The 19,702-nt window shown below is 37.8% G+C and overlaps 1 protein-coding gene across 1 annotated transcript in view; it reads left to right on the plus strand.

Annotated features, from left to right (window-relative positions):
- LOC149257617 (SNARE-like superfamily protein) overlaps window positions 1-13,874 on the plus strand; it is a 121,065-nt gene extending 107,191 nt beyond the window's left edge. Inside the window, exons 3-4 of the mRNA XM_089414453.1 lie at window positions 12,849-12,917; window positions 13,217-13,874. Coding sequence (XP_089270579.1) covers window positions 12,849-12,917; window positions 13,217-13,351 — 204 coding nt within the window. The 3' untranslated portion in view covers window positions 13,352-13,874. The remainder of the gene's footprint in view (window positions 1-12,848; window positions 12,918-13,216) is intronic.
- The last annotated feature ends 5,828 nt before the right edge of the window (window positions 13,875-19,702 follow it).

A 19,702-nucleotide genomic window follows, 5' to 3' on the forward strand; every position in this document is an offset into this window, starting at 1 on the left:
GGGGTAGCTTGGGTCACTTCCTCCTCAAAATTTTTATTTTATTTTATTTTAATTTTCTTTTTAATTTTTTATTTTTTTCCCACGATTTTTTCGAAAAAAATCGGGCAAATTTTTTTAATCTGAGTACTAAGCACGATTTTATCTTTTTGTTAAAAATATCGCGATTATACGATAATATCGCGATTTTAACAACACTGGTTTCCGGTGATATGTGGCACGCCACGAGAGGCCTCATGGTCTGTGAGTTTTGCTTGTTTAAAGATGAATGACCCAATTTGTGGGTAAAAACCCCAAAGGAGGGTGATGTTGCACCCTACCATTGGCCAACTCATTAATCAAATCAAGGAAGTAGAGTTTTCATCTAATATTGTGGTTAAAATGTTTCATGAGGGTCTCAAAGATTAAATTTTAAAATTATAAGCCATGAGGGGTTTGGTTTCAAGTAAAATTAATAATTCATTATCTCCAAGGGCAAATGGATCCAATCTTTGAGCCCCATGACGTTGAAGTTCAAATTCTAAAATAAAGTCTCCCTCCAAAAATTGCAATTTGGCTGGCTTCTTGAAAGCCCCTCCAAAATCTATTTAAACGGTTCGATTTTCTATCCTTAGCACATGAATTAAAATGATTATCATTTGTACACTTGCCTCTGAAATAACCCCGGTCCTGTGGAGAAAAGGCAGATCTGACGAGAGGCTAGGGCTGGTTTTTGTTTTTGGCTTGGTTGAGAGATTAGTTGGGTAATTAACTGCAGGTGAAGACTAAAGGTTTGTGTCAAATCTCTCTGGGGTTTTGTCCCTTAAAAGGGCAACATTTATGGGCATAAGGCTGATCACTGTGGCTCCTCAAACAATGAAGTAGCAAGTACATTTTGTAGCAGGACAATGGTGTAATTTTGCATCCTCATCATCTATTCTTTGCGACATATGTCTGGAAATCTTATGGTGTGACTAAGCCTTGATTAGGCTAACCTTCTATGTAAGATCTCAAATCATACACTGAAGATGATCTTGAAGTTTTGCGGCTTTAATCTACATTGGTGAAGGGCTATCTATCTCTGAGATTTGGATCTGTTGAAGTCCCAAAAGGTGCTTGTGGCCTTGGACAATACTCTTGAGGTCTTCTCAGCTAGCATTTAGAAAGGAACCGAGGTCTACCACAAATCTCCAGACCATTCAACCTTCATTGAAGTTGGTTGTATTTATCTTATGTGGCATAAATAGACCAAGACCCAGTGACCTTATTATAGTAACCCTGCGAACTTGAGCATGCAACTTGTGAAGGCTATATCTTGTGCATAAGGGTTTCGACTCCTCTTTTTTGAGATTCATCAGAATGGTGAAGTATTATTGATATAGGACTGTCTCAATACTCCAACAGGGGATGCGATGAAGGATGTTGATGACACTGATTATAAGATGAGTGTGTGGCCTAAGACTGAGTTCATGAGCTCAATTCTTGTTGATAAAACAGGACATCTATAACTTAGAAAATTTCTCCAAGCGACGTGAAGATTCTTGGCCTTGTCTTGGCGTGCATTTGTCATTGTTGTTTTAAATTTGTACCATAAACTAAAGCTTATCTTGGTAGCCTTCAAACATATAATTGTGCCTGTGGAAGAGGTGTTAAGTCAAGCTGTGCAAGTCCTAATCACATTTGTATTGGAGCAGCTAAAATGGAGGATTCTTCGGCCTACACTAGGTTAATCTTGACATCAAATCATCCGTTTAGCAGTGCTTAATCTTAAGAGGCCAATTTTGAGTCTAGACTTGCAAAAGGAGCAAGAGAAAGGTCATTGTCATCAAACCTCACTATGTCATCTTCAACAATATCATCACCACAATAAAGGTTTGTTGTTTCAATTTGCAGCAGTAAGATTATATATACTTGATGATTGACTTGATAACAAACCTCTGAAGAAAAACTGTGATCCAAGCTGATTCTTAGTGAAAGGACAACGGTACAGTATACAATGCCCTTCTCTTTAGAAGGCAGAAGATGGACATTTGTGTTATAGCACTATTGTATAGTCCATGGAAAACTTTTTATAGCTGGAAGGATATCATCATCAGAGATCTGGGCTTCATCAAAAGGTACATCCGTGTAAAACAATACTGACATCATCATGTTACAACAATGTCGCTTGATTCATTCATTACAGTAGGGTTTATGGAGTAAAAGTTTTGGAGGTTGACAATAAGGGTTTTATTATTGGACTATGTTGCACGGGTTCCTGAACCCAGGGGTGGGGTTCTCGAACCCAAGTACCGGATTCTGGTACGGGTGCTTCTAAGAAGAACCCATAAGAACCAGGTTCTTCTATGAAGAACCGGGTTCTCCATTAAAAAAATTTGGGTTCTTTTGTCTTGACAGGTACGAAGAACCCTGATGATGGGTACTTGGAACCCCAAAATCGGGTTCTTTGGAGTTTATTTTAGTTTTTATTTTTAAATTTTTAATTAATTTAATGGGCTTTCCCTAATATTCCAAGTAGCTAGTTCTGCATCTTTCGAGAGGAATTGGAGTACTCATGCCTTTATCCATTCAGTAAAGAGAAATAGGTTGGGCTCAAAGAAGGCAGAGAACTTAGTGTACATTCATAGCACACTTTGTCTCATATCTCAAAAAGATCTTGGTTATAGAGAGGGTCCTTTCAAGAGATGGGACCAATACAAAGATGATGCTATGTGTGTGGGCGAGGAGATACAACCAGATGGCCTTATTTAGCTACCTCCAATTGGTATGAATGAGAAAGAGCCTCAAGATGAGAGTGATTCCTACATGGAGAGCATGCTAACTGAAGATCTGAGTGATGTTGATGACATGGTTTGAGGAAGCCATTGTTCACTATTAGCTATTTTTATTTTAGTATTTTAAAATTTCTTAGTTTTTGTTTGGAGATGCCTTAAGGCAAATTTTGAATGTAGAATGACAATGGACATATATCATGATTCTTATTAATATGTAAACTCTAATTTGCACTTGATATAACACTAAAAATTTTGAAATTTCATTTTGAATGTTGAATGTTCAATGATGTGCATGTTTAAATATTTAAAGTTTAAATCATAAGTATTTTAGTTTTCTTGTTTAAAGTTGAAAAATATACAAATTCACATATATTATAATTTATAAAATATAATATTTATATTATATATATATATATATATATAAATTATAATATACCCCCGATGAACCCACGCACCCTGTTTCAAAAAATGACGTCCCTGTCCCCGTCCCCGTCCCTGTACCTGTCCCTGAACCCACGTTTCCTGGCAACATAGTTATTGGATCTTATTCATTGTAAGTGGGCCATTGTCCCTGGTATGGGAACCCACCAATTATTTGTAGAAGTATACTCATTGTAAGTGGGTCATTATCCTTGGTACGGGAGTTCACAATATTTGTCAAATTCATTATTGTTTTCAGGGTAGTTGGGTGGTGCTAGGTAGGTTGTTGAAGTCAACTTCAGGTTGGAGCCTAAAAACACTTCAGGGTGGTAGGGTGGTGTTAGGGCAAGTTGGAGCTTACTAGGGTGTTGGAGTATCCTTTCAACAATTGCTGATAAAACCAGGGCATTGGAGCATCCTTTCAGCAATTGCTATTAAAACCAGGGCATTGGAGCGTCCTTGCAGTTGGAGCTGGAAAATTGAATGTTTTTCTAGAGTACTAGGGATTTGCGGCTTCCCTTTTCAGTTGGAGCTAAAGCATTAATGTACTCATAAATTATTAGAGAAGCGTTCAATGGTTTTTGCCCTAGAGGGGGTTTCCACCTAAAAAAATTCTTGTGTCTACTATCTATTGCTTATTTATGTTTTGATTTGATGCTGAAGATTAATTAATGCTATGGAAAGATAAATAAGTTACTACTTGCTAAGAAATACCGATTCACCACCCTCTCAGTGTTTCTAACAATTGGTATTAGAGCAAGGTTCCTTCACTAGCAGTTTAACAACTTGAAGGAGATCATGGAGTGGAATAAGCCGAAAATTTCTGTACTTAATGGGAACAACTATGCATTTTGGATTGGAAAGATGAAGGCATATCTTCAAGCACAAGGATTTGATGTTTGGAATGTTGTGTTGACCAAATACAAGGAACCTACAGCTCCTCCTTCAGATGATAAAGTCATAAGGGTTTACGAAAGCTATGGTAAAGCTAAAAATGCTCTCATGACTGGTGTGACAGATTCTATATATGTCAAAATAATGCACTGCAAATCAGCGAAAGAAATTTGGGACAAGCTTCAAAATACATATGAAGGAGACAAGAAGGTAAAGGAGGCCAAGCTCCAAACCCATTGAGGTCAATTTGAGCAGCTGAAAATGAATGAAGAGGAAAACATTGCAGCTTACTTTCTCTGTGTTGATGAAATAGTGAATGCTATAGAAGCATTGAGAGAACCAATGGAAAGCAAGGTAGTTGTCCGAAAGGTTCTAAGATCTCTTCTAGAGAGATTCGATGCTAAAGTCTCTATGCTTGAAGAAAGAGATGATTTGGAAAAGCTCAACATGGACGAATTGCATGGAATACTTACGACATACGAAATGAGGAAAGAAAAAGAAATTCCATCTAACCAAGAAGCAACATTCATAGCATCCTAGAAGACCAAAAAAAACATACAGGAATCAAGACCAAGCTCCAGTTGCTGTGAAGAAGAAAAATACTTAGATGAAGAAATTGCAAACTTTGTGAGAAAGCTGAAAAGAGAAACATGTAAGTTCAAAGGTAAAATTCCATTAATATGTTTCAATTGTGGTGAGATTGGTTACTTTGTTGCTAAATGTATTCATAAGAACTTTGGTAACGAAGATGAAGCACCCAAGAAAGGAAAGAAGGGTCAAAGAAGATTCAATAAGCAAGGTAAAAGGAAAGGCTTTAAGAATTTTTTTTTCTCTAAAGAAGACAACTCTTCCTCTAAATAAGAAAATGATAGTGACGAAGAAAATGACACAGGTAGAGTGCTATTCATGGCTCCCACAGAAAGGAAGCTCCTGAAGAAGAAGAAGGAGATGAAGAAGAGATGGATGAGATCGAATTTCAAAACGAGATGGTCAGAGTTATAAAGGATCTTAAGGTTGAAAGAGGAAATGTCAAATCTCTGGAAGCCGAATTAAAAGAAGTAAAAGAACATGCTAGAAGCCTCAACAAGAAGAATGAAGAATCGAATGAAACCATCATCAACCTTAAAGTATAGTTGGAAGAAGCCAAAAAAATTGAAGAATCACTCAGGAGAGAATTGGAAGAAAGCAACAAGGCAAGGGAAGACCTAGAAGCAAAGATAGTCTCTCTATGAAGGAAGCACAAAGAAGAAATGTTCAACAAAACCTTGCAAACAACTCTAGAGCATTAGATGAGCTCATCAGTAGTCAAAGGTCGCACAGTGACAAGACAGGAATGGGATACAAGGAAACATTCGTAAAAGGCTTAACCTCCTCCATGATAGAAAAGGGAGATGGACATAAATCTTATGCAAAAATTACTAGAGGATCTATCGAGAAGGAAAGAGGTTTCCCAACAGAACAAAAGGCTCAAGATCAACAAGAAGGTCCTTGGAGAACAATTTCACGAAGAAGGTCTCCCCCTCTAAGGTATCAAACCATCTTTCTTGGTGTCTATTATTCTTGCGGAATTTTTGGACATAAAGCTATAAACTGCTAGGCTGAAGTAATTTTGGAAGATCATTAAGGAATGATTATCCCAAAAATTCTCGAGAGGATTACAAACATAACTATAACAGGTTTGTTTATTTTAGCAATGAAGTAGAATTCCATAAATGCAACAACTTACATTTGGCTAAAGATTGCAGGCTAACCCTTTCCCCAAGGGAATCATAGCAGAATCAAAATGCTCAGGCATGTAGAAAGAAAACTGAGAGATGCACACTTGCCCTAAAAGATCAAAGCAAGAAGAATGTGTGGTATGTTGACATTGGCTGCTCAACACACATGACCAGAGATAGAAAGAAATTCATAACTTTGAAAGAAGGAAAGGGTGGAACAATATTTTTTGGAAATGACAGGGACAATGAAGCTTGGAGGCAAAGATGCTACAACAAAGGATGTGCTCATTGAAAATTTTAATCATAGTCTACTGAGCATAAGTCAAATGTGTGATCAGGAACATACGTTGCTGTTTGACTCAAAGAAATGTGAAATAAGAGAGAAATCTGGCCAGCTGGTGGCTACTGCAACTAGGACTCCAAATGACATATACACTTTGGATGAGACTGTTGACAAAGGTTGTTTCTTGGCAAAAGAAGATGAGAGTTGGCTTTGGTATAGATAGATGGGACATATAAACTTCGACAACCTTGTCAGAATTAGTAAAAAGGAAGTTGTGAGAGAAATGCCACTGATTTCGAAACCAACTAGCGCTACATGTAAACATTGCAGGCATGGAAAACAGACAAGAGTTGAATTCAAGACCAAAGAACATTCCACATCAAAACCATTGGAACTGATACACATTGATCTATGTGGACCGATGAAGACTAAAGGACTAGATGGTGAACAATACTTCATGCTAATGATTGACGATTATACTAGGATGACAGTAGTCAACTTTTTGAAGAAAAAGTCCAAAGCATTTGAATGTTTCAGAATCTACAAGGAAATGGTTGAAAATGAAACTGATTTGAAGATCAAATGTTTGAGATCAGATAATGGTGGAGAATTCACATCCAAAGCATTTCAGCACTTCTGTGAGGAACATGGAATAAAAAGGCAGTTCTCAGCAGCTAGGACACCACAACAAAATGGAGTCGTTGAAAGGAAAAATAGAACAGTAGAAGAAATGGCTAGAAAAATACTGAATGATTCAAAATTGGATAACAAATTTTGGGTTCAGGCAATTGATACAACAATATACATTTTGAATAGAGGATTGCTTAGAAGCAACCATGATAAGACTCCATACAAACTATGGAGGGGAAGACCAACAAATGTCAAACATTTCTGAGTCTTTGGAAGTAAATGATACATTAAAATGGAAGACCAGAAGACAAGAAAATTTGACTCTTGAGTAGATGAAGACATTTTTGTTGGATATTCATGCAAAATGAAAGCTTATAGATGTTATAATCAAAGACTCAACCAGATAGTTGAAAGCATCAATGTAACATTTGATGAAGCTCGTGGACCAAAGATTGAACTAGGAAACTCATATTTAGGCGAACTAGAGACATAAGAGAAAACTAGAAAAGGTCAAAGAGGAAGCCTTGGAGCAAGTGCAATCAAATGAAGAGACAACAACTAACCAGGAAGAGACAAGAAATAAACTACAGGAACCTTCTAAGACTCCCAAGAAATGGTACCAAAAGAACCATCCTTCAGACCAAATCATTGGGGACATCAATGGAGGCATAGGAACCAAAAGAAATCGACAACTACACAGACCAGAACAAGCACATCTTGTACTCTTAGGCACATTTGAGCCAAGTAGTTTTGAAAAGGCTAGTCACAATGAACATTGGGTAGCAACTATGAATGAGGAATTAGATCAGATTGAAAAGAATGACACATGGGAGTTGGTTTCACGACCAAAGGACAAAAATGTCATTGGCACAAAATGGGTTTTAGGAAAAATCTGAATGAGGATGTATAGGTTACTAGGAACAAGGCAATATTGGTCTACAAAGGGTATGCACAGGTTGAAGGAATAGATTTTGAAGAGACATTTGCACCCATCGCCAAGATGGAAGCCATTAGAATGTTCTTGGCCTATGCATGTTCAAGAAAGATCAAGGTGTATTAGATGGACGTAAAATCAACCTTTCTGAATGGAGAATTAGAAGAAGAAGTCTATATAGAACAACCTGAGGGATTTCTACTCACTAACAAGAAGGATTATGTTTGCAGGTTGAAGAAGGCATTATATGGTCTCAAACAAGCTCCTAGAGCTTGGTATGCCCGTCTTGACAGGTACTTGCAGAAACAAGGGTTCAAGAGAGGAAATGCTGATAGCAACCTTTATGTGAAGGTTGAGCATGACAGTTTGACCATCATTGAAGTATATGTGGATGACATTATTTTTGGCAGTGATGATGATAGGTTAAGCAAGACGTTTACGTTATATATGCAGAGTGAATTTGAGATGTCATTGCTTGGTGAGTTGACTTTCATATTGGGACTTGAGATATCTCAGGAAGACAAGGGCATATTCATCTGTCAAACCAAGTATATCAAAGAAATGTTGAAGAGATTTCAAATGGAAGATTGCAAACCAGTTAGCACCCCAATGGTGACTGGTTGCAAGTTGAGCATGGATGATATATCCAAAGATGCAAACCAAAGGATGCATAGATCCATGATTGGCAATCTATCAAACCAAGTATATCAAAGAAATGTTGAAGAGATTTCAAATGGAAGATTGCAAACCGGTTAGCACCCCAATGGTGACTGGTTGCAAGTTGAGCATGGATGATATATCCAAAGATGCAAACCAAAGGATGCATAGATCCATGATTGGCAATCTATTATATGTGACAACTTCAAGGCCAGATGTTATGCAAGAAGTTGGACAGGTAGCACGTTTCCAAGCAGCACCAAAAGAATCCCATGTTGTTGCAATGAAGAGAATCTTTTGATACCTTAAAGGAACAACAAATTTTGGCTTATGGTACCCAAAGGAAATGACTTAACCATCATAGCTTATACATATGCAGATTGGGCAGGTAGCGTTGATGATCATAAAAGCACCAGTGGAGCAACTTTCTATCTAGGTAGTTGTCTCGTTTCATGGTTGAGCAAGAAGCAGTCTTTAGTTTCCTTATCCATAGTGAAAGCATAATACATAACAACGACAACATGTCGTACTCAGGTAGTCTAGATGAAACAAACATTACAGGATCTTCAAGTGAAGTTCGATGACAATACCAATGCCATTCCAATGTTTTGTGACAATACCAATGCCATAAGCATCTCCAAGAATCTTGTCATACCTTAAAAAACGAGACACATTCCTATCAAATATCAATTTTTTCGTGAACAGGTTGCTGAGAGGAACATCAAAGTGGATTATATTGGGACAAAGGCACAAATCATTGACATCTTCACCAAACAATTACTGTGAGACGTTTGAGTATCTTCGACAAAAACTTGGGATTCTCCCAATCCCAAGTTCACATTGAATTGCTCTTTATTCAGCCAAGCAGACAGGGGGAGCAGAGGCAGTTTACACGTACATAGTAGCAGGTAGATTGTCAGGGGGAGTAACCCTTTGCCATTGATGTCAAAGGGGGAGAGAAAACAAGGACAGGAATATCAGAGGCACGATGTCAGGGGGAGCAGTGATCATAGGAGGAATATGTGTGTTGCCATCAATGCCAAAGGGGGAGATTGTTGATATGTAGTTGTCATTGATGTCAACCCAATCAGCACCAAGAGATGCCCCGATTTTGTTGACCAAAATGACATGGAAATTCTTGATGTTTCAAGTCAAGGTCATCATTGTTGGATTCTCTTCGTCAAGTTGTTTCTGGTGGTATGTGGCACGCCACGAGAGGCCTCACGATTTGTGAGTTATGCTTGGTTAAATATGATGGACCCAATTTGTGGGTGAAAACCCCAAAGGAGGGTGATGTGGCACCCTACCATTGGCCAACTCATTATTCATATCAAGGAAGTAGGATTTTCATCTAAAATTGTGGTTAAAATGTTTCATGGAGGGTCTCAAAGATTAAATTTTTGAAATTATAACCCATGAGGGGTTTGGTTTCAAGTAAAAATATTAATTCTTTATCTCCAAGGGCAAATGGCTCTAATCCTTGAGCCCCAAGACGTTTAAGTTCAAATTCTAAAATAAAATCTCCCTCCAAACATTGCAATTCAGCTGGCTTCTCGAAAGCCCCTCCAAAATCTATTTAAAGGGTTTGATTTGCTCCCCTTAGCACATGAATTAAAACAATTATCATTTGTACACTTATCTCTGAAATAACCTCAGCCCTGTGGAGAAAAGGAAATCTGATGAGAGGCTCGGGTTGGTTTTTGTTTTTGATTTGGTTGAGGGATTCGTTGGGTAATTACTGCAGGTGAAGATAGAATGTGTGTGTCAAATCTATGTGGTTTCGGCCCTTAATAGGCCAACGTTTCTGGGCATAAGGCTGATCACCGTGGCTCCTCAAAACAGTGAAGTAGCACATACATTCTGTAGCAGGAGAGTGGTCTAAGTTTGCATCCTCATCATCTATTCTCTGTGGCATACGTCTGGAAATCTTATGGCGTGACTAAGCCTTGATTAGACCAACCTTCTATGCAAGATCTCAAATCATAAACTGAAGATGATCTTGAGGTTTTGTGGCTTTAATCTACATTGATGAAGGGCTATCTATCTCTGAGATTCAGATCTCTTGAAGTCCCAAAAGGTGCCTGCGGCCTTGGACAGTACTCTTGAGGTCTTCTCAGCTAGCATTTTGAAAGGAACCGAGGTCTGCCACAAATCTCCAGACCATTCGGCCTTCATTGAAGCTGGTTGTATTTATATTGTGGCACAAATAGACCAAGACCCAGTGACCTTATTATAGTAATCCCGCGGACTTGAGCTTGCAACTTGTGAAGGATATTTCCTATGCATAAGGGTTTCATCTCCTCTTTTCTGAGATTCATCAGAACGGTGAAGTATTATTGATACAGGACTGTCTCAATACTCCAACAGGGGATCAGATTATAAGATGAGTGTGCGGCCTAAGACAGCGAGTTCCTGAGCCCAATTCTTGTTGATAAAACAAGACATCTACAACACATTAAATTTCTCCAATAAGCATGAATATTCTTGGCCTTGTCTTGACATGCATATGGCATTGTTGTTCTGAAATTTGTAGCATAAACTGAAGCTTGTCCTGTTAGTCATCAAACATATACATGTGCCTGTGGAAGAGGTGTTAAGCTGACCTGTGCAAGTCCTAATCACATATTTGTATTGGAGCGGCTACAGTGGAGAAATCTTCGGCCTACACTAGTTAATCTTGGCATCAAATCATCCGTTTAGCGGTGCTTAATTTAAAGAGGTCAATTCTGAGTCCAGACTTGCAAAAGGAGCAAGAGAAAGGTCATTGTCATCAAACCTCACTGTGTCATCTTCAACAATATCATCAGCACAGTAAAGGTTTGTTGTTTCACTTTGCAAGTTTGCAGCAGTAAGATTATATATACTTGATGATTGACTTGATAACAAACCTCTGAAGAAAAACTGTGACCCAAGTTGATTTTGAGTGAAAGGACAGTGGTACAGTATACAACTTCATTCTCTTTAGAAGGCAGAAGTTGGACATTTGTGTTTTAGCACTATTGTACAGTCGGTGGAAAAGTTTTTATTGCTGGAAGGATATCGTCACCAGAGATCTGTGTGAAACAACACTGACATCATCAAGTTATAGCAATCTCGCTTGATTCATTTATTACAGTAGGGTTTTTGGAGTAGAAGTTTTGAAGGTTGACAATAAGGGTTTTATTGTTGGATCTTATTCATTGTAAGTGGGTCATTATTCCTGGTATGGGAGCCCACAATATTTGTCAAATTCATTATTATTTTCAGGGTGGTTGGGTGGTGCTAGGCAGGTGGTTGAAGTCACCTTCAGGTTGGAGCGTAAAAATACTTCAAGGAGGTAGGGTGGTGCTAGGGCAAGTTGGAGCTTGCTAGGGTGTTGGAACATCCTTTCAGCAATTGCTAATAAACCCAGAGCATTGGAATGTGCTTCCAGTTGGAGCTGGAAAATTGAACTCTTTTCTGGAGTACTAGGGAGTTGGGGATTCCCTTTTCAGTTGGAGCTGAAGTATTAATGTACTCATAAATTATTAGAGAAGCATTCAGTGGTTTTTGTTCCGAAGGGGGTTTCGACCTAAAAAAATTCTTGTGTCTACTGTTTACTGCTTATTTATGTTTTGAATTGATGCTGAAAGGATTAATGCTCTGAAAAGATTAATAAGTTACTAATTGCTAAGAAATACTGATTCATCCCCTCTCAATATTTCTAACACTTCTAATATAACAAATAAAGTTATAAACTATTAATGAATGCTTATTAGGGCCTTAATATAGAGGCCCCAAGGGGACTAACAGTGGTTGTGAGAAGTGTGATCCTCCTTACCTAGGTTCAATTCATGTGACATGTTGAGCTCTTAAATGAGTATCTTGTCGTAATGGCTTTGAGCCTTGTTTTGACAAAGCCTTAAGCTTTTGTGGAATCTGGTTTACCCTGGGTAGCATCCTTAGAATGAAGAGTGTCCAGTTGGTTTCACTATGATATGTTAAAAAAAAACATCTGATCTTCTTCATTCTTTCTTTCTTCATTTTATTACGTGTTGGGAAGGTTATAAGAATGTAGTCAAATGGCAGTGAGATTGGATTGGTGGGTGGACATAGTTGACTCATATATTTGTGTGAAATATTAAGCTTAGGTAAATTGTTTCTTTCTTCATTTTATTATGTGTTGGAAAGGCTATAAAAATGTATTCAAATGGCAATGAGATTGGATTGTCTGGGTGGACATAGTTCACTCATATATTTGTGTGAAATATTAAGCTTATGTAATTTTTTTGTGGAGTCAAAAATTTCGTTTTTATCAGGTATGGGAATTCTGGTATGGGGGCTTGCTACAGCCTACAACCCATTACAAGAGCAACAGAGGGCCCTTATGCTGCAAATGGCCCAAAAAAATACATCATTCAAATTCCCTATTTAGATTTCTTTTTACAATTATGTTCGAGTGTTTGTACTGAGAATGTGATAATGATTGTTTGTATATCATTTTTTTCATTCCATATCCTGTGAGTTTGTGGGTAGATGGCCTTTAAGGTGGCCAGAACTTCATGTTAAGTGTGATTATCACTATAATAGGTTTCCCTGTGCAGAACGAGCTTGCAATTTTGGAATTCATCCATCTATTGGTAGAAACAATGGACCGTCATTTTGGGAATGTGGTGAGTATAATTGACTTCCTGGTAATGTTAATTCTCTGTATATATTTGTTTTTGCTTTCGAGGCTTTCTTTAACTAGGTGTATTTTTGAAAAGAACATAGCAGCAATTTAAGGGCACAGAAAACAACAATTCATCTTTTATGAGATCTGGTGAAGCATGCTTAGTTTTATTTGAATGTTTTATTTGGGCATTACCAAAGGGTTTCCATATTTTTATGCAAATGGAGAGGAGGCTATTTAAATTTTAATAATTTTTTCATTGGTTTGCTTTGATTATTGTCATTATTTTTTTCCTGGCAGTGTGAGCTTGATATAATGTTCCATCTGGAGAAAGCTCATTTTATGCTAGAAGAGATGGTCATGAATGGATGTATCGTAGAGACAAACAAAACAAATATCTTATCACCAATTCAGCTCCTGGATAAAGCTTCATAGAGGATTGAAGTAGAAGAATGTATACAAAATTGTGCAGGGCAAGATTTGACTGGGCACAGCAGATGAATACAAATTGCCTGGTTATCGATTAAATTCAAAGTTCTGGGTTATGCTTTTCATTTGAAGAAGTTAGCTGGTTTCTGATACCATAACTTGACTCTAACTACAGAGAGAAGTTTATGACATTTGGAGAGTAGGGTTGTATTTGAAGACTACGAAGGTTTGATCATGAGGTTATTCGTAGCATACTGTTTATGGTCCTTGGTTAATGAGTGCATTGATTGCATAATTGAATTATCCTGTTAGGCTTGTATAAGTTAAATGTGACGTAAGAATTCCTTTATAATTATTCCCACTTTGGAGTCTGACAAGGGGACAGTGATTATAGCATGTCTCTCTATTGGTTTCGGATTGATAGCAAGTATTTCATGACTTTTGTTATATTCATCATGGATTACTAGGTGTATTTATGCTTGTCAATTTGATGCAACAACATTCAATAAAACAATTTGTTCACAGATTATTTGTTTCCAAAATGTTCTTTTTGTATTTTTTGATGTGGAAATAGTAAAAAAGAATAATAATCTCTTCAACAAACCCTAACGCAATCATCAGACCAGCAGACTATATCAGCGCTTAATATAGATCAGAAGAAAGAGGTTCACATAGGAAATAGTAAAAAAGAATAATAATCTCTTCAACAAACCCTAACGCAATCATCAGACCAGCAGACTATATCAGCGCTTAATATAGATCAGAAGAAAGAGGTTCACATATCATTTTGTTTCGAATAATAATCAACAATACAAATAGAGAGAAATATTACAAGAGTGAATTGTTTAGAGATGCCTATAGGAAAAGACTAAATGAATTCACTTGACGATACAAATGTGGAGTGTATCTTTGTTCTTATACACATCTTTTAGGTTTAGGATGCTAACCTTAGGAGAGTGACTAGGCCAACCTAGTCAAATATAGAAAGTTCAATAAATGGGTTGGTTGGTTCCCCATATGTAGGCTCCACCATGAAGTTATTGTTGATGATTATAGTTTGGATAGGTGCTTCTGCATAGGCTAGTTGTCAATCATGTAGTTGTCCAAAGCCTTTCTAGGTACTTGCTTAATATATTAAGTGGTTTTTATGATTCTTTCCCAAGTCTATCGTAGGAAAATCACATTGATTAATTAATTAATTAATAAATTAATGTTGGCTATTGGGCTAAGGTTTTCTAAAAAAAAATGAATTATTCACTTTACTGAATTATATCTAATCTCTACTATTGATCTCAAGTGAGGTTTAGCATTTAATCCTAGCCATCCATTGTTAATTTAAACTATTATCAGCCCTGCTTTAATTTCACTCAGCGATTTAACAATATTAAAAAAATATTTTACCAAATAAATTTCAAAACCACTGAAAACTAAATATGCTGTTAAGTAACAGGTAAATTTGCAGCAGAAATAAGTGAGAAATCAATAACAAGTATAATAGAAAAATTCACCCACAAAACTCTTTCTGAAAATTCTACTAAATTAGAGATTATGGGTCAGATCCATAGAGAAATACACAATAAATTATAGTTGATAAGAAGACCTGTAACCTGGCCTTCCATTGAGAAATTTGGCCTGAAAAAACCCCTTGTTGCTTGAGAAATTTGACCTCAGCAAAACTCGGTCTTGCTTGAATAAGACCATGGCCTATATGGCCCTCCTTGATGTCGCACGTGTGAGCCGAGACTGTCCTGTCATATGCGTGGTGTTAGAATTTACACGTGTTGGAAACACTGAGATAAGGGTGAATCTGTATTTCTTAGCAGTTAGCACTTTATTAATCATTTTCAGAGCATTAGTTGTTGATTTTTAATGTACCTTGGACAAGTGGTTTCCCATGGGTTAGTCTCTACTATTATGCGGAATTTATACCTACGGATAAGTATATCTTCCACAGCCTATCCAAAGTCGAGCTCATAGGATGAGATAAGCGCTAGGCATCCTCTAGAATGTTCTAGAATCAAGGAATATTCCCATAATCCTATGCCAATTTCACTCATTCTAGCTCAGCGCAGGCTTAAGTGGGCCTAAGTGCTCTGCAACGCAGTTCTAAATGGGCCTACCTGCTATGCAGAGTAGTTGCCCCTGACCAAGGCTGCGTTGGTGTCCCAAGGAGGCATTTCAGCAGGGTTTCAAACTAGGAAAATTTCATGGATGAAAACACTCAATATGATGACTTGTCTAGGGCATGTAGCAACTGAATTAGGGTTTGATGAGCCCTATTTGTACTGATCTAGTTATGAGAGAGTGATGCCCAAAAAGATCTGTAACACTACCTAGGGAAAAGTGTCCAAAATAATTCTTTTCCTAAGTGTGACTTTATAAAGTGAAAGTGACTTTATAAGTGGTAAAGTCAATGTTAAATTATAAAGTGAAAAGTGACTTTAGACATAAAGTACAATGTGTGTACTTTATTTAATGAGAGTTAAAAAATAGAAAGCAAGAATTAAATGCACATTTATTCTCATCCCTTGATCCATATGAATTTGAGCCATTAGATCCTGGAGTTGCCCAAAAATCATTTAGGGAAACAAAAGGGGGAAAAGAAAAGCGAGACTGCATTCATTTTTAATGAGCAGATTGGAAAAAGAAAACTGAGAGTTGCAGAAAAGTTTTGAAGGAAAAATTTGTTGCAACAAGCTGAAGGAGTGATTTCTGGGCAAAGATGGGCATGAAAATTGAGGCATATAAGACAACAGAAGGTAACGCTGTGAGGTGCACATAGTTCGAGATAAATTTTTGAAAAAAATCGTATAGTTTGTACAACAGTATGAAAATTTGTGCAGTTTGTACGAAATCCGTACAACACAGTCCATATAATACATATTTTTTATTTTCAAGTGGGCACGGAAATTGAGACAAAGTGGGCACAATTTTCAAGGAGCTTTGGGTTGAAGAGATAAGTTGTATTTTGCTATTTTGTTTGTTTGCAAATGTATTTTTCCTAAACTTAAAAGATAAATAAATTTGAAGAGCTCTCTAATAGGTTTTCCCCAAATAAGATTGAAGGGGTTTTGCTTGAGTCTAAGTTGACCAAAAATCTGTGTATTTTTATGTGTGTTGCTGGTCTGTTTATGTCCATATTTATTTTCAGCATGTGTTGACAGTCCCATGTGTTTTAATATGAAAATTTTATTTCCATAATTCTATATGTTGAATGTATGTTTATGGGAAAGAGCATTTAACTGAATGAGAGTAATAGGGTGAAATTAAAACCGGGTTGGGATTGTAGGAAATTTTTTAGTCATCAAATTTCAACATGGTATTAGAGTTACAAGCTGAAAATTGCAGTTGGAACAACAAACAATAGTTTGAGACAACAAATAGTGGTTTGGACAACAAACTGAATTTTTGGACAACAAACTCAGTTTGGACAACAAACTGATATTTTGGGACATCAAGGTGAAATTTCGCACACACTGAACTTTTGGGACAACAAGGTATGCTGGAAAGTTCATTTCTCCATTTTTTTGGTTTTGTAAATTTTGGACAGCGGTCATGGCCATGTTCTTAAGGATAGAGGACAGACTTGATGGGATATCCAACTATGCTGTTTGGAAGGACATAATTCAAACAATGTTTGAGGAGGCAGTAGTTTGGGACATAGTGCGACAAATGGTTGTACCTCCTACTGCTGTAGATGAACTTGTTGAGTTCACAAAAAATAATGCAAAAACAAAAAGGATTTTGATGGATAGAAGGATCATGTGGTTCCTTAGGTGAGAGGAAACATATATGTATATCAGATGTTGACAACTCTAACCACTCTCTATCAGAGTACCAATGATAACAGAAAGATGGTACTCAAAGAACAATTGAAGAACATTAGGATGACAAAGGCTGAAAGCGTAGTTCATTATCTAGGCAGAGTCAAACAAGTACATGATGATTTGACTGCTATTGGTGAGGCAGTTGCACCTAAGTTGCACGAAACGGGGAAACGGAAACGAGTTTTCGAAACAGGAAGCGATACGAAACGCGACCTCCCAAATTTTGGAAATGGGGAAACACAAATATATATATATATATATATATATATATATATATATATATATATATATACATGTATATATATTAAAAATATTTAAAAATTATTATATATATGTGTGCAATGATCAATCATAAAGCATTAATGATACATTATAATTTATTACATTTAAACATTAAGATTAAATTTACATCACATTTACTCATGAGTCATGAATGATCACATAATGAAAATAAAAATATAGGAAAATCCAAAAGCAACCTTTATTATATATCCAAGGGCAAAATCTCAAAATCAGCCTTTATTTATATTAGTATATGAGGTTGCAAGTACAATAAAGACTATAAGGCTGCAAGAACTATAGAGACAAAAGACTAATCCTCATCATAACAATCCTCATCAAAAATAGAAGCAGCGCAATGCTCAACAGTGGATGGTGGTGCTGAAGAAGATGATGCACCAATTCCACTTCCAAACTCGGCCTAAATATTCAGGGCAGCAAGAGAGAGCTCCAAATCAAGATTTTCTGCATCCACATCCCATTCTTTAGAAGGACCACTGTTGTATTCTGGACCCCTACGAGATGCAAGGCGAAGGTTGGAGTGCACATAAACAAGATCCTCTGCTTTCTGTGAGCCCAACCTTTTTTTTTTCCGAGGAAAAGAATCCGTAATTTCCATTAATCTCAGAAAATTACATGTTGTAGATGCTAAGCGCATATGCAGAAGTGTGGGCAATGCCACTTACAATATCTATACTTCAAGAGAAGTATACAGATAAGCCCTCAGATAGGGCAGCAAGAAAAAAAAGTAATGAAAGCCCCAAACTAATCTGCGGACAGACCAGGAGGATAGCCATACCCATTACAAACAAAAACAGCAGAAAAGTAGAACAGCTCCAGAGGAATGTGTAGATTCAAATGGCCGCCAAGACAAGGAGGAGAGGCACGAAATGAGGTAGAGAGCAGCAAGATAGCCACTCCTCCCCCACCCCCTCAAAACTCTCCTCCTAATACCGAAGAAACCATAGGAAGATGCCACCCATATATCTCAGCAGCCCGCAGAAAAACAAACCAGAAACAGCCATATGAAGCGGCACGAAACGATGCAGAGATAGACTCCACAGCCCAGTTCCCTCAACGCTCCAGATAACTGCAGAGGAATGCTTGCATTCGACCAAAAATAGGACCAAAAGCCTCAGCAGGGGAAACCATCAGGTCCCAGCCAGAGCAGAGGCGATCCGGGGGCAGAGGCAGCTAGGGCAGCCACCTCGCCCCCAAGAAGAGAAAAACTAGAGATCAGAAGCACTCCACACCCGCGCTGCGGCTCAGTTCCAAGAACGCCAAAGACCAAAAACCTTGGTATAGTCCGCCAAAAAACAGAGTAGCATGGAGAGGCGAGCAGAATCTGCTGAGAACTAGGAAGTAAAAACCCACACCGCCGCCTCCCGACTTAATGCTCGAAGAAAGTCCCTGGGAACTCTACAGGTGATCTCAGAAAGCAAGAAATGCAGACCTCCAAACCTGGAACTTCAAATCCGAAGTCGAGAAAAAGGAAAAGAGCCGCGCTATGGAACAGCGGTTCGGTTCAGCAGGAAGGAGAAGAAGGCCGAAGATGGCCCCGCCCAAGGCAGAGCAGGAACCGCAGAGCAGAGGTGGCCCTGCCGCCGCAGGCGCAATGGCGGCAGCAGGGCAAAAAACCCTATCTCCTCCACAGGCAGAGCGTTCGTCAGTCGTTCGTATAAAAAATTTATTCTGTGAGCCCAACTTATTGCGCTTCACAGAATGAATAAAACCATAAGTGCTCCAATTCCTTTCTGCTGATGAAGAGCTTGCCACTTGTGAAAGAATACGAATGGCAAGGTTTTGCAAATGTACACCATTTGCTCCATGACAAATCCACCACCTAACTGGATTCATGGTGCTTCTCTCCTCCAAAGCTGATATATTTGCGTAATCATCTATTTCTGCAGCAAAACTGACAAATTCCTCCTTTACCTCCCTATGTAGATGAGAAGGAAACATTCTCATAAGGGCTTTTTTCACCCCATTAGCCACCTCTCTATCCTTATGGGGTGCCTTCCTCTTCCCATTGCTTTGAGCAATAAGCTCCTCATCATAAAATTTGGGGTTCAAAGCATGTGCTAAAGTGTGCAATGGAGTATTGAAATTGTTCCACCTATCAACAATGATTTTCTTGATCAAACCAGCAAAATGATCATCAACAAACAAAAGTTGTGGAGACTCTTGCGAAATTATTTCCATAGTTTTCTCAACCATGGAATCCATGCCATCATATACCTCTCCCAAGGAA

The sequence above is a fragment of the Pinus tabuliformis genome, chromosome 6, assembly GCF_031772625.1.
Source record: "Pinus tabuliformis cultivar Carrire ecotype Pingquan chromosome 6, CPIR1, whole genome shotgun sequence".
Classification (NCBI taxonomy): Eukaryota; Viridiplantae; Streptophyta; class Pinopsida; order Pinales; family Pinaceae; genus Pinus; species Pinus tabuliformis.